Source organism: Dipteris shenzhenensis, chromosome 21 (assembly GCF_047967505.1).
Source record: "Dipteris shenzhenensis isolate YYH24624 ecotype China chromosome 21, Dip_SZ_1.0, whole genome shotgun sequence".
NCBI classification, from domain to species: Eukaryota; Viridiplantae; Streptophyta; class Polypodiopsida; order Gleicheniales; family Dipteridaceae; genus Dipteris; species Dipteris shenzhenensis.
In genome coordinates this window covers 1,184,029-1,198,472 of record NC_141616.1, presented here as the reverse complement: position 1 = coordinate 1,198,472, position 14,444 = coordinate 1,184,029, and the positions used below count along the sequence as shown (strand labels likewise).

Sequence of the window (14,444 nt, the reverse complement as noted above, 5' to 3'; positions counted from 1 at the left end):
GCGTCCTATCTCTTCCTCTTTTTTGTGGAGGCCATGGCTCACTTCCTATGAGCCCGTACCACTGGTCTTCGAGGGATGCACCTCCCTATCAGGGATGATGCAGAACCTCTGGACTCCGAGTATGCAGACGACACGGCCCTGTATGTGCAGGATGATATTGAGTCACTGGAGTGAGTGAGACTGTCTCTAGAGGTTTTCTGCCTAGCCGCTGGGGCGAAAATCAACTGGCATAAGTCAGTTGGTTTTCTTACGGATCCGGGAGCCAGCTCACAGTGGGGTATTTTCCTGGGGTTTCGCTGGATCCCTAGAGGACAGACGACACGTTACCTGGGCTTCCAGGTAGGGTTGGATACCACGCCGGCTCAGCAGTTCCTACCGGTCCTAGCTTCCATAGGATGGAAGCTAGCCTTCTGGAGCACGGCTCGGCTATCTCTGGCAGGCAGGGCCCTTGTGGTCAATCAGGTCCTTCTAGCCACCGCTTGGTATGTGGCCTCCTGCTGGTGCTTCTCAAGATCATGTGTAGCCCAGCTGAGGAGACTGGTGCGGAACTTTCTGTGGTCTGGCTCAGACGGTTCCAGCACCACCAGAGCTCGGGTCGCCTTGCAGACGGTCATTCTCCCCCAGACAGAGGGCGGTCTTGGCATCATAGATGAGTCAGGCACTACTTGGCAAGTTAGTCATCCGCGGTCTGACCCCAGGAGGGCAGACGTGGAAGCTCTTGCTTGAGCAGGGTCTTAGCGCTTGTACCCCCCAGAGAGGGGGTGATTGGCAGCCTTCTATCCGGTGGATTTTCACTTCAGCCCCACTGACTCAGCCCCGCTCCCCCTTCCTCCGTAGTCTCCTCTCGGTCTGGAGGTAGCTGTGGCACAGCCTCTCCCAGGTCCCCCCCAGCTGCCAAGAGGAGATGGACAGACAGCCCCTGATTTGGAGCAGCCAGGTGACAGATGATACAGGTTGCCAGCTTGGAGAGAGGTCCCATATCCCATGGGGCTCTGGGCGTGTGGGCTTGCGTGCTCGCTCCAGGTTTGGAGGGACGTCTATAGCCAGTTGGGCCTAGATGAGCTGGCAGCAGCAGTAAGTACGGCACGAGGGATCCAGGCTCGGCGAGCGGAGATTGATGCTGCCATTCCTGCAGGTTGGAGGATTCCCACAGTCACCAGACAGTTTCTCCCAGGTGATGAGAGGTGGCTAGGGCAGTTCACGCCTCGCAGCATTCGCTTGGTGGTTGCAGGCCTTTTCTTGGACTCCTCGATTCATTTCTTCTCCATCACCGATGGTAGCCCCCTCCAGAGCAGTGAGGCTGTGATCGACCCCCAGCTTCCCTGGCAGCGCCTTCGCATTATAGGGCTGCAAGGGAAAGCGTGGCATATGGACCCCCTCGTTGTGCAGGCCCAGGACTGGAGACTCTGGATTTGGGAGGGCCATTCCTTGACAGAGGTGGAGTGGGACCCAGGGGAGTGGCGTTGGCCACCACTGGAGGCTTCAGAGAACCCTACCCCCTTCTTCTCATATAGCGCGCGTACAGGTAGGCGTGCTCTTGGGGCTCTTCAGCGCAGGCTACCCACCCAGGCACATAGCTGGTATGCCCAAGGGATATCTCTGGTCTTTCTTCGTACATTCTGGAAGACTCTATGGGCAAGTTGGCGGCTGAGGAAGATCTCTTACTTTCTTTGGATGGTGGTCCATAAGGGGCTACCAGTTGGGAGCTGGCTGAGGCAGATGGGGCAGGAGGGGCACTGCCAGATGTGTTTTCAGGAGGAGGAATCCCTGAAGCACTGCCTTTGGAGCTGTTCGCATGCTCAGACAGTGTGGAAGGGAGCCATGGGGATCTTAGCAAGGGCGGCACCCGAGCTAGGACCGGTCACTTGGGGAGCTTTTTGTTGGTGCAGCACCGAGTTGGGACATCACCTGGCTTACGAGTTCTCTCGGCAGGATCCAGTTTTCTTCATCACGCAGGCCACCTGGGCATACATGGAAAGCTTCCCTCGGCATCTGACAGAGACAGACACAAGAGCGATGACTCAGCACCCAGTTTGGGAGATCATTGGGAGTATTGTAGGCTGGCATATCTGGACCTCCAGATGCGCGCAGACCCTAGGAGATCAGGCTTCTTCCGCTACCCAGACCCTAGCGGACATCTGGAGCACGATCATTCACACGCTCAAGGGTCAGTGGGATCAGAGTCAGGGGGACTCCCGGGCAGGGAAAGTGAAGAGACGGCGCTTCCTTCGCGACTGGGACCATCAGGAGCTTTTCTTCCAGCACTCTGCTCAGAGTCTTCAGTGGCATTACTCGCCCCCACTGTGGCTGTTTGTCCACACTCAGATGATTATGCGTTGAGAGGCTTGTAATTATTTTTGTTTACCCCGGGCTGTATCCGTTTTGTGATTACAGCCCGCTGGCCTTTAGGCCTTCTTGTACTCTCGTTTTTCAAGTAATATAACTAGCAGTAACTTTTTGCGAAAAAAAAAAGAAAAGACGCATACACACAACCCACGAAGAGGGCATGAAAAATAAAGGGGAATTATGGCGACAGAAACACCGAAGAAAGAACATAGTGCAAGGTGACATGGTGCAGCATGCCCATGAGTGCAGAGAATCTCCAGATGGGCCACTTGCAAGCAAAACGAATCAGGGGGGAGGTCGAAAACCTGGCGTGAGGCCTGCAACAAAGCTTGGGAGAGGTCACTGCGGGGTATGTGATGCAGATCTTGCTTGAGAAAATCCACCACAAAGGGTGTGGGATATGAGGGAAGGTGCGCAGCAGATTTAGGCAGCTTGATAACACCATGGCAGGCTCTCCATAGCTCAGCTCGCTCTCTACACCACACACACGTGCGCGCACACACACCCACACTTTTTTTTTGGGTGAAAAGATTTTTCTCTTATATTACACTCACACACACACACGAGAAGCTTTACCTGATTGGACCCACATTGTAATCTTTTTGACAATGTTTAATGTCCTCTGTTGAAAGACCCGCCATGGGAAATCTGGTCTACTAAGATATTGAATAAATGGGATTTAATTGCCGTTCTATCCTTAGGGTACGTTTGTCTAGCATTGAAGTCTCCCGCTACCCCCTGCTCTCTCTGCTACCCCCTCGCTACCCCCTGCTCTCTCTCTCTCCCGCTACCCCTTGCTCTCTCTGCTACCCCCTCCGCTACCCCCCCGTACCCCCTCGCTACCCCTCTCTCTCCCCCACTACCCCCTCGCTACCCCCCCGCTACCCCCTCTGCTACCCCCCCCCTACCCCTCCGCTACCCCCTCGCTACCCCTCGCTCAGCCCCCCCCCCCCTCTCATTAAATAATAATAATAATAATAAAAGTCGGAGCTGCGAGCGGGGGTTCTCCAACAGCTCCGACCTACTGCAATCCCTTCTTTGCCCGCTGCTGCCTCCCCCATAATGAAGGGAACAGGGGGATGAGGACAGGAGACTAGGCGGGAGACCCTTCGGTCCAAATTTGCATACGCGTGGAGATGGGGAGGGGGAACGGTGACAAGACGAAAACACAAAAGCAACTCAATCTGGAGGACTTCAACAAACGCAGCAACCGGAGCGGTTTGACAGTGGACAGCACCGCGGCCCAGAAGAAAGGAGCCCACCCAAAGCCCATGCCACTCACCACATCCTCGACCTCTATGGTTACCACCACTTTTTCACCACCATCATCCGCCTCATCATCTACGCCACCTCTCTCCTCCCCCTCTCCTGCATCATCATCACAAGTCTCCCCCTCTCCTGTCCAGTAGCCTCACCATTGGCCCCACCGGCCATGGCTCCACAGTACTTTCCCCTCGACCTCTCAGTCAGCCACCCTTCATCACCTCGTCCGGCCTCGCTACTCCTACATACCACTCCCCCGCCCAGATCATGCTGTCCCCACCCTCAGTACAACCTCAGCAGCCCACCTTCATTCCAACCCCTCTCGAGATCCAGTTCCCACCTGGACCAGGACATCTTAGGCCCCCACCAGATGCTTGGGACTCCCTATTGGCTGAGATACACTGCATCCGGGCCTGTTAGGCAGAGCTGACACATTACACCCAGGAGCAGGCCCGATACACCCAGGAGTAGGCCCGCATTATACACAAGCAGGGCAGCCTTATCCAGGGACTTAGGCACGACATCAACAGCTTCGAGAGGAGCTTGGACCCTCAGAGCAGCGCGTGGAGGGACCCCACTCACAGAGATGGAGGCACAGATAGCCACGATACAGTTGGCTATAGCAGAGATGACTAGATGGGTGGACGTGGCGAAACGGGAGCCCGCAAAGGCAACCGTTTCAGTCGCCATACAGGAGTAGTAGCAGAGGGCTTCGAAGGCCCTCAACATCTGGATACGAGGGATCACGCGAGACAGCACCACTACGATGCCCATGGAGGAGGCGATTACCTTTGTGACCACTACCATGGGGGTCCCCGACCATGGCATAGAGGGAGCATGGGGTGTTGGGAGAGATCCCAACCGAGAGCAGCCCCTAGTCATTCACTTCAGAGATTCACATGCTCGACTAGCGACACTTTGACGTCGAGCCGCTCTACGAGAGCATCCCACCCTGTCCATGGACGAGGATTTGACACCACTACAGATTGAGGAGCGACAAGTTCTTCTACAGCAGCGGGATGTTGCCCGCAAGGAGGAAAAATGGGCCGTGGTCCGAGATGGTAGGTTGTTGACCGGCACCCGTCGGGCTCCCACCCGTACACCCTAGGGGGACGGGGCCTATGAGACTCAGGTTTCCGAGACCCTAGATTGCACCATTTGGAACTATAATGGTACCTTATGGTCAGACCCAGGGAACTTCTCGGAGTCTTATACAGGACGAGACATAGTCTTTTACACGGAGACACACCAGAGCCCAGAGCATCCACGACCGATAGTCAGTGGCTACACATGGGAGTCAGCCTTCAGGGATGAGACGAGGGATACAGGAGGAGTCCGAGGATCAGGCGGGGTCGCAGTATTGTACAGGTCTTCCCTCTCTGGAGCCATCTCCATTGAGAGGAGGGACGCACACTCCCGATTCATGTGGATCCGGATCCGACGCACAGACACCTGTGACCTTTTCATAGCAATATGCTACTTCCCGCGAGACACATCCCACTTCGCCAGAGTGGCACGGGAGGAGGGTGAGACATCGCCATATGCACCCTTACATCAGGATATCCTAGACATTTCAGCCCGCGGGGAAGTTCTCCTTGTTGGGGACTTCAACGCCAGGACGAGCACGTGCCAGGCACCACTCCTGGACTTCCGAGACGACTCTATCATGCTACCAGACATGGACCTAGATAGAGCACGTATGACTAGGACCTCATCGGACCGACACGGGCCTGTTACACCATATGGACACGTGCTCCTTGATCTGGGCAGGATGCATGATCTCATCATGTACAACGGGCTTGACCTATGGCCCTCCTCAGGTGGCTTTACTTGCTTCCCACACGGGGGGGGCACTAGTGTAGTAGATTACATCATGGGATCCCCTACCTTCACTTCAGGTATCACCAACTTCACCGTAGCACCACTCCCTCCAAGAGCTGATCACACATACCTATTCTTCACTATCGCCACCCCATGCTTAGCCACACCACACACACCACATAGGAAGCACGACACCTACCACGACATACACTTTGATTGCAGCCTCTGACCGGCCTACTCTGGACGCCTAAACAGACTCCTAACCTACATCGATCACATACCACTCATAGAGGACCGTGCTGCCGTGATTAGTCGCACACTCCACAAGTTGTGTAGTTTCAATGTCACGTCCTTGACTTCTCCTCTGGTGAACAACGTGCAAGTGGTGGAGCGACGTGTGTGTATGAGATCTGGAGTGGGCTGGTGTCGGACATCATAAGATGGTGTGCATACGTGTGCCAGACTCTCGTGTCGGTAAGGGGTGATGGAGACCTACGCTCAAGGAATCTCCGCCAAAAATCCTTAGAGTTGTTGCTGTACAAGATGTGCAGTAGCTCCTCCTCATTTCGACAAAGAAATGCCTGCTTCTTTCGACGTACGAGACGTCCGTACTTACGTACCGTGTCTGGTGTGTTCGGGAGGTGACATTAAGTTTCAAGTCAGAGCTGTCGGTGATAAGCCTTGCACTCCGCATGAGGGGCTATGCACTGAGTTTATCGCATATGGGATCAACACGTTAGCCCCGATCCTAGCAAAGCTATTCAATGACGCTGTTTGCCTTGGCTTCCCCCGCACCTGGACACTCAACACCATCACCCCCATCTACAAGGCAGGGGACCCGATGGACCCGAGTAACTACAGGACTATCATGATTGGACATGTGATGTCCAAGATCTATGCAGCTGTATTGGATGCGTCAATCAGCCTGCTCGCAGAGATGAGAGGGCTCAGAGCAGAGGGTCATGCCGCTTTCAGGCGAGACCATGGGACTATGGATCACATACTCACACTCAGGAGTGTCAATGAGGAGGCCAGATCACGGAAGGAGGGTATATTGCTGCTTTGTGGATTTCCGCAAAGCCTTTGACACAGTATCTCGAGCTCGTCTCATCACACGCCTACAGACACTGGGATTTGATCAGGAGATCATTTGGGCAGTCATGGCACTTTATGAGAGAGTCTCAGGCCGAGTTCGGACAGGCGCAGGTTGGACAGATGAGATCTTGAGTACCATAGGAGTCAAACAAGGTTGTCCCTTATCACCGACCCTGTTTGGCTTCTACATCAATGAGCTTGAGACTTTCATGGGGGCGTTCGGAGGGACCGGTTGCTCACTTGCCGGAATCATCATCAGGATTCTTCTTTATGCAGATGACGTGGCACTCTTGTCGTCCACGCCCAAGGGGCTCCAGCAGATCCTCATGCTCTCACGGATGATATGAGAAAAACCGTCTATACCACATCACATCATTCAGGCCGAGTTTGGTGCTTCTCCACTCCAACTAGATGCAGCCTTTCACACCATCACATATCTACACCGGGTTAGATCATATGGGGAGTGCACATCAGGGAGACAGAGGTTGCCATGGTTGGCTCTCGATTCCTCCATGAGGTTGGCAGCAGAGGGAGACGAGCGATGCTGGTATGCACGGACTCACAGATGGTTTGTGAGACTAGGGTTCCACATCGATAGGATACCTCCTTTTCAATACAGTTTAGATGCCCCTCCGGTACTCCCACCCACCATCCCGATCGGGCCACACACCAACCAGGTCATTCGTGAGGATCTCTTACAGCTACACACCTTTAGGACTTGGTTGGAGCCGAGGGAGCTTCCGAGTTTCTACAGAGATTACTGTCTTCGTATTTCGGAGGAGGGATTCATCACACCACCGGGGTACACTGAGCTTCATATGCCTCACTCACTACGGATCTCCATCGGACAGTTTCGGGTATCATCACACCGCCTCCACATAGAGAGCGGCAGAGCAGAGGGGATTCCTAGGGAGTATTGCTTATGCATATTGTGCGACTGTCAGGAGGTCGAGTTGGAGGAGCATTTTATTTTCAGGTGCCCAGTGTACTACGAGATCCGAGGTCGCGCTACCACTGCCTCTTCAGAGACAGCTTTGGGCTCCTTTCCAGATTCCTCGCCTACCCAGATTAGAGATGCCTCGCGGCCTTTATTCACGAGGGGGTCCGACACAGAGAGTACTTACTCAGGCGATGGGGCTTGGCCACATCATCAGACACCTCTCAGAGCAGGATCACAAAGTTCTTCCCATCGAGTGACATTGATCGTCTATCTCTAGCCACAGACGTGACAAAGGCTCCGACCCGATGACCGCAGCACGACACATGAGACATCGAGGGGACACACATATCACTCTGGGGGACCTCCCGTCATTGTTTAGACCCGGGATACGTCCCACGGGAGTCACGGTGGCGCTAGTCTTGCGTCGAGCCTCGTCCAAGAGATAGAGACGTACAGCACCCCTTGATGGGCACCAGCATCCCATCACCGGCTATGCACCAGCTAGGGCGACATGACATACGGAGGATTCTGCTCCGCTCCAGTCCTTTTCTTTTCATTGTTACATCCAGATGTATTTGATTTGATTATGTATGATTAGACTTAGGATTCAGAATGGGTGATGATGCTCGTTTCAGTAGCTCCACCCTTACTGTTATTTGTATCAAGTTTTCTTTCAGTCTCATAGACCCATCGGTCTTCCGAAGACTCTAATAAAATTTCTTTCTTTCTTTCTTTCTTTTTGCTCTTGAGAGGGAGATTGGGTAGGTAAGGTGTATGATATCCTTTTCGGGTCGGCTTCGAGAGCGTATGTGAAGCTTCCGTGTTGTATAGCTTCTCTCAGGATCAAATATCTTTGTTGGCTTTACGAATGAAAGCTCAAAGGATTCTGTGTTTTCAGTATGGCAGTACTTGTGTAGGAGTTGAGGTGGTTGTATATGAACAAGTACTGGTTATGGCTTCCTATTCATCCATGAAATCATTGGCTTACATTTTTGTCGTGATGAAAACAGTTTAAGCACAGCCTTGTATAGCGGGCTCACTTTGCTGGCTCTATTTTATTGATGTAGTGCCAACGGGAAGGATGGATTCAGAAAATAAAGGAGGAAGAGGGAGAGGGATGCAATGTTTATGGGGCATTGGAGGTGAACAAGGTGGCTGGGAATTTTCATTTTTCTACCGGAAAAAGTTTCCAGCAGGCACAGATGCACGTTCATGATATTCTAGCTTTGCAAAATGACAATTTTAATGTGAGTATCTTTCTTACACTTCAGCAACTTTCTTTAATTCATTTCTAACATGTTTAGACATAGGAATGCTAGTGAGCTAATGATGATGTTTAAGTAGTGACAACATCAACCTAGGTGTGAGATTATATTATGTTACTCATGTCCATTGGAGACCCAAAAAACGACTTGCTAGACAGAAACAGAACTGTATCTGCCTTGTTCATAAAGCTCAATGGGTGGCTGGAAACTATGTGTGTTTGGAAGTTTGGACTGCATATTTTGTTCCCTCTGCAAGGATATGCTATGTACAGCTAAGTGGAGTAGGATGCTCATTCTCTTTTTCACCTATATGGCGTGTTTTGCATGTTCTCTGCTCTTTTTTAAATTTATTGTCTGCCTGCTGGCAATCAAAGGTCACAAGGGCTAATTTTCACCGTGCATATTGGTGCTGTCCTCCCTAGATAGAGTCGTTAGTAGACGGATCAAACTCAAAGGAAAAGTAAATCATAAGTAGTGATATAAGGGTCAAATAGGCATGTCCTCTCCCACCAACTCTCTTTGGTCTATTCATTGATGAATTAGAAGAATGGATGAAATCTCAGTGGAGAGGGAGTACAAATTGCTGGTTGTGCCTTACTTCTACTGTTATATGCAGTCCTCTTTGCAAAAGATCAAAGTAGCCTACAAAGACACTTAATGCACTGAGCCACTTTGTGAGCACTCAGGAATGCAGGTGAACTTGGCGAAAGATCATGAGCATATATGTTTCACTATTGAAGGGAAAGAATTGGAGGTGGTTTCATCATACAAATATTAGGGTCTAGTGCAATTCCAGTAAATGCTATCATGCAATCCTACTTGATGTTATCCACCCTGATGTGTGAGACGAATTTCAAAAGAGAGAGAAATTCACAGAGACTATTAACAGCACACGACACAAGGGCTCATAACCAAAATTGGGCTTGAACCCCCCCCCCCCCCTTTCTTTCTGAAGGTATCTTTATTTCATTTGCAAAGTTTTGTACAGAGTCTCCATTTCAAGAAAAACTTACTGCTTGCCTAGGAAAAACTTCCAACAAGTTAAAAAAATTCCTGGGTGCTAGGGGAGTGCCTTAAAATTGGCAACTCACCCCTTACCCGTACTTTTTATACTAATCTATGCCACAAGTCGTGGGTAGGCTTCTTCTGGGGCCTTCCAAGCCTTTGTTCACATGTAAGGATAAACCCCTTCGCAATACTCAATCTATTCCAAATGTGTGTACTCAACAATACATGATAGGCCTCTTATATAGAGAGTGCCCTTTGAATAATCAACACTTGTGGGATCCTCTCATCCACATCTCTCCTTGTGCATATCCTTGATCCACATCTCCACATCATTTAGTCCACATCCTAGGGTGGCTACTTTAATTCTTTCCTATAGCATACCTTAGCCTCTAATCTATGTGCTCATGGCACCATATGTCAACACCTCCCCTTGGTGCCATGATCCATTGGCTACTGCAAGCTGGTCAGATGTGAGTTTACATTCCATCACCTCCTCTTAGTGCATGTATCGCTACTTAAGGTGGTCAACTGTGGATTCTACATGTCAATACCGTTAGATATCAATGCTCCACTCTCGTCTCGTGTAACTACGCGGGAACCAGCTAACTCTACTTGTAATCCCCCCATATGAGGAGAAGGCATTTGAGTAGCTCGGTTATCCGGTAGGTCCTGGTTTGGACACCAGATGGGGGCCATGTGTGGCCTGATGGCTGGACGACTTCAAATAGAGTTGGGACACTGCCAACTAGGCTACATGCAAGTGCAGGAAGGCATCCCATGACTGACTGCACTGAGGGTAGATGGAGAATTTTTCGGGGCAGCCCGCTCTCGGGCTGCAGGGTCCGTTTGGAGTCCCAGATGATCTCGGATGGCTCTGGGCCGAACGGACTCTGTAGGTTAGTTACTCTATTCTACGCCATGGTTCTAACGTGTGGTCGGTGGCCTATTTCAGGACCGACCTCCAGTCGGCCGTTTTGGGCCGACTGGGTCGGTCTCCTAATTGGGTCTAACCGACTACGACTGGTGGCTATATAAGAGCAAGCCCGTGAAGCCCATTATTATCACTGGCAACCCTGATTCCTTAGCATCCAACCCTGATTCCTTAGCATCCAACCTCCGTCCTCTACTGTTTCCAGCACGCCATCGAAGCTTCTCACACAAGAGCGCACGGCTGGGAGGCAACGCCATCTATTGTATCAGTTTTACAGTAATCAAAATTTTTATTCTCCATACTATCTGCTTTTCTCTTTGCATACGAGATCATGTTATCTGTTGAGCACAGACGTTGTATTGTTTTCTTACATGGTATCAGAGCTTGGGCTCTAGCAAGAAGATTTGGTAATATGTTTCTGTTTGCGAGCAGATTGTGAGAGATGGCCTCACCCGCAAGATTGCGAATCCCACCGTTCGGCAAAAGCGAAAAGTTGGACGGCACTAACTATCCACTCTGGAAGTTCAAGATGAAGACCATCCTAAGCGCATACGAGCTTTGGGATACTGCTACTGGGATGGACGTGAAGCCGATTGCGAGACCGAGTCCAGCCAATGCAGGATAACAGATAGTACCAATTGCGGATGAGATTCTCGCGTGGACAAGAAGAAATGCAGATGCGTTGTGTTCTATTGTCTGCAGTGTAATTGATTCTGTCATGGCATTAATTCAACATGTCACCACAGCGGAGGAGGCATGGACGGTCTTGAAAAATTAGTACGAGACCACAAATCAGACGCGGATTCAGAATCTGGAGACTCAACTCGCGAACGAGAAACTGTCTGAGTTTGAAACGGCAAAGAAGTTCATCACCAGGGTGAAGAATCTGCGCGATCAGATGACTGCGATTGGCATCACCATCACCAGTGAGAATCTAGCACGAAGATGCATACGGATTCTCCCACCAAAGTACGACGGTCTTGTTACGGCGCTGAATACGCAGAACAGAAATTTGTTCCTCAACTTTGAGGATTTCAGCGCAATGCTTCTGGAGGAGGAGATGCGTCAAAAGACGAGGAGTGGAGAAGATTCGGCTTTCTCGGTTGAATGAAAGAAAGGTAAGGGTAAGGACTCTGGTAACCCATCTTCTTCTGATGATAAAAATAGAAAGAAGAAGATCAAGTGCTTCTATTGCAACAAGGCAGGGCACAAGCAGAATAATGAGTGCCGTCCCTCAATTTGGGAATTTCAGCGCAATGCTTCTGGAGGAGGAGATGCGTCAAAAGACGAGGAGTGGAGAAGATTCGGCTTTCTCGGTTGAATGAAAGAAAGGTAAGGGTAAGGACTCTGGTAACCCATCTTCTTCTGATGATAAAAATAGAAAGAAGAAGATCAAGTGCTTCTATTGCAACAAGGCAGGGCACAAGCAGAATGAGTGCCGAAAGAAGATTGCAGATAAGAAGAATGGAGTAAAGAAAGAGTCCAGCAACAGTGCGCAGGTAGTACCAGTAGAGCTGTTCGTAGCAATTGAGGAGATTTGCACGGAGGCAGTTCATGTACCTGCGGATGAATCTTGGATTATTGACAGTGGTGCATTGCATCACATGACCAGTCGGAAGGATTGGTATACGTCTCTACATCTGGTAGGGAATGACATCCTGGTAGCAGTCGGCAATGATGCAAAATGTCCAGCAAAAGGAAAAATGATTTCTCTCAAGTCAGATGGAGTTGTAAAACAGTTGTCCGATGTACTTTATGTGCCAGAGAGGAACTTGTTGTCCATTTCTGCAATCACGGATCGGGACCTCAAAGTTCAATTCGATAAGAATGGCACACAGATTTTGGATCTTCAAGGGAAGGTCATTGGTAAAGGTACATGGCGCAACATCTACGAACTCTCAGCTTTCAATGCTCGAGCCGATGTGAGCAACACTAAGCCATGGCATGAGAGCTTTGGTCATCTAAACCTTAGTTCTTTAAAGGAGATGCATAAAAGTGGAATGATTGCAGACCTACCAAAAATTACAGATCTGTCCGATGTATGTGAAGCTTGCATGATGGGCAAGCAGCATCGGCAGCCCTTTCCTAAAGAGGTCAGCAGGGCAAAGGCTCCTCTAGAGCTCGTTCACACGGACCTCTGTGGGAAGATGGAGACGGAAGCTTTGGGTGGTTCCTACTACTTCATGACGCTGATCGACGGCTACAGTAGAAGGATATGGATATACTTCCTGAAGACTAAAGATGAGGCTTTTAGTAAGTTCAAAGAATGACATGTAATGGTTGAGAAAGAAACGGGGAGGAAGGTGAAGAAGTTGAGATCAGACAGAGGTAAAGAGTTCACATCAACTGAATTTGAAAGTTACTGCAAAAGTCACGGGATCAAGAGGCATAAACCCCCGCCACATACATCACAACAAAATGGAGTAGCAGAGCGCAAGATGCGCGCCATATGCGAAATGGGCAGGAGTATGATGAAAGGGAAAGATTTACCAAAGACTTTCTGGGCTGAAGCATGTAACACGGCAGTTTACATTCTGAATCGTAGCTACACGAAGGCTGTGAACGGGATGACTCCACTGCAGGCCTTTTCTGGTAAGAAACCTTTAGCTGTACATTTTAGAGTTTTTGGATGTGACTGTTTTGTGCATGTCCCTGATGCTAAGAGAACCAAATGGGAACCGAAGAGCTGGAAGTGTATTTTCTTGGGCTATAGTGAAGAGGCGAAGGGTTACTGTCTCTATAATCCTGTTATCAAGAAGGTAATAGTAAGTCGTGATGTGGTCTTCTCAGAACAGTCGCATCAATTGGAGGAGGATGCTTCCTTCCCAGACAACCAGGACCAAGATATCCATCCAGTACAACCACCAATAGCAGACCGAACTTCCCCAACGGTGCTTGGGAGGATTCAAGATAAAGAAGAGGAAGAAGAGCCTGCAGAACCACAACGGCAACGGCCATTCTCGAAGTAGGTAAAGCAGCTTTTGGACGGCAGAGAACCTCCAGCCATTGAGGAGGAGCCATCCGAACACCGCCGGTCCAAGAGATTAGAGGAGCAAAGAAGGACGCAGGAACACTTGGTCAACTACGCTTTGATGACAGAGGTGATCCGTGCTGAAGAACCCAAGTGTCTTGAAGAGGCACAGGGTGATGATAGGTGGATGGAGGCTATGCAGTCGGAGTATGGCTCCATAATGAAGAACAACACTTGGGACCTTGTGGATCGATCACCAAAACGCAAGGTAATTGGCACCAAGTGGGTGTACAAGACCAAGTACAAGTCTGACGGCACGTTGGATAAGTACAAGGCTCAGCTCGTGGCAAAAGAATTCGCACAGGTACATGGTTTTGATTATCAAGATACTTTTGCTCCCACAGCTCGACTAACCACAATTCGCAGTGTTTTGACCTTAGCAGCACAGAAAAGTTGGCCCGTGTTTCAGATGGATGTAAAATTCACCTTTCTGAATGGAGATCTCAAGGAGGAGGTATACGTGGAACAACCACCAGGTTTTGTGATCCCCGGTTCAGAAGGTAAAGTCTGTAAACTAAAGAAGGCACTTTATGGACTGAAACAGGTCCCACGAGCGTGGTACCAGCGGATTTCGAAAAGATGATTAGTTTTCCTTTTTAGAGCTTGTGCAAATTCCTCTTGGATTGCAAGTTACGCCTTGTCGAAGTTTTTGTGGAGGAGAGGGGCCTTTGATGATGTGGCACAAGGATTCACATGCTGAATTCCAAACTGTGCTTGGCAGGGGCTATGTGCTTAGGTGGCACT

General features: G+C 50.2%; 1 protein-coding gene across 4 annotated transcripts in view; it reads left to right on the top strand.

Moving 5' to 3' along the window:
• LOC147888338 (uncharacterized) overlaps positions 1-14,444 on the top strand; it is a 141,928-nt gene that overhangs the window by 98,368 nt on the left and 29,116 nt on the right. For all 4 annotated transcript variants that reach the window (XM_087392432.1, XM_087392433.1, XM_087392431.1 and 1 more), the window contains one exon: positions 8,533-8,712. In XM_087392432.1, the coding sequence (XP_087248558.1) occupies positions 8,533-8,712 (180 nt within the window). The remainder of the gene's footprint in view (positions 1-8,532; positions 8,713-14,444) is intronic.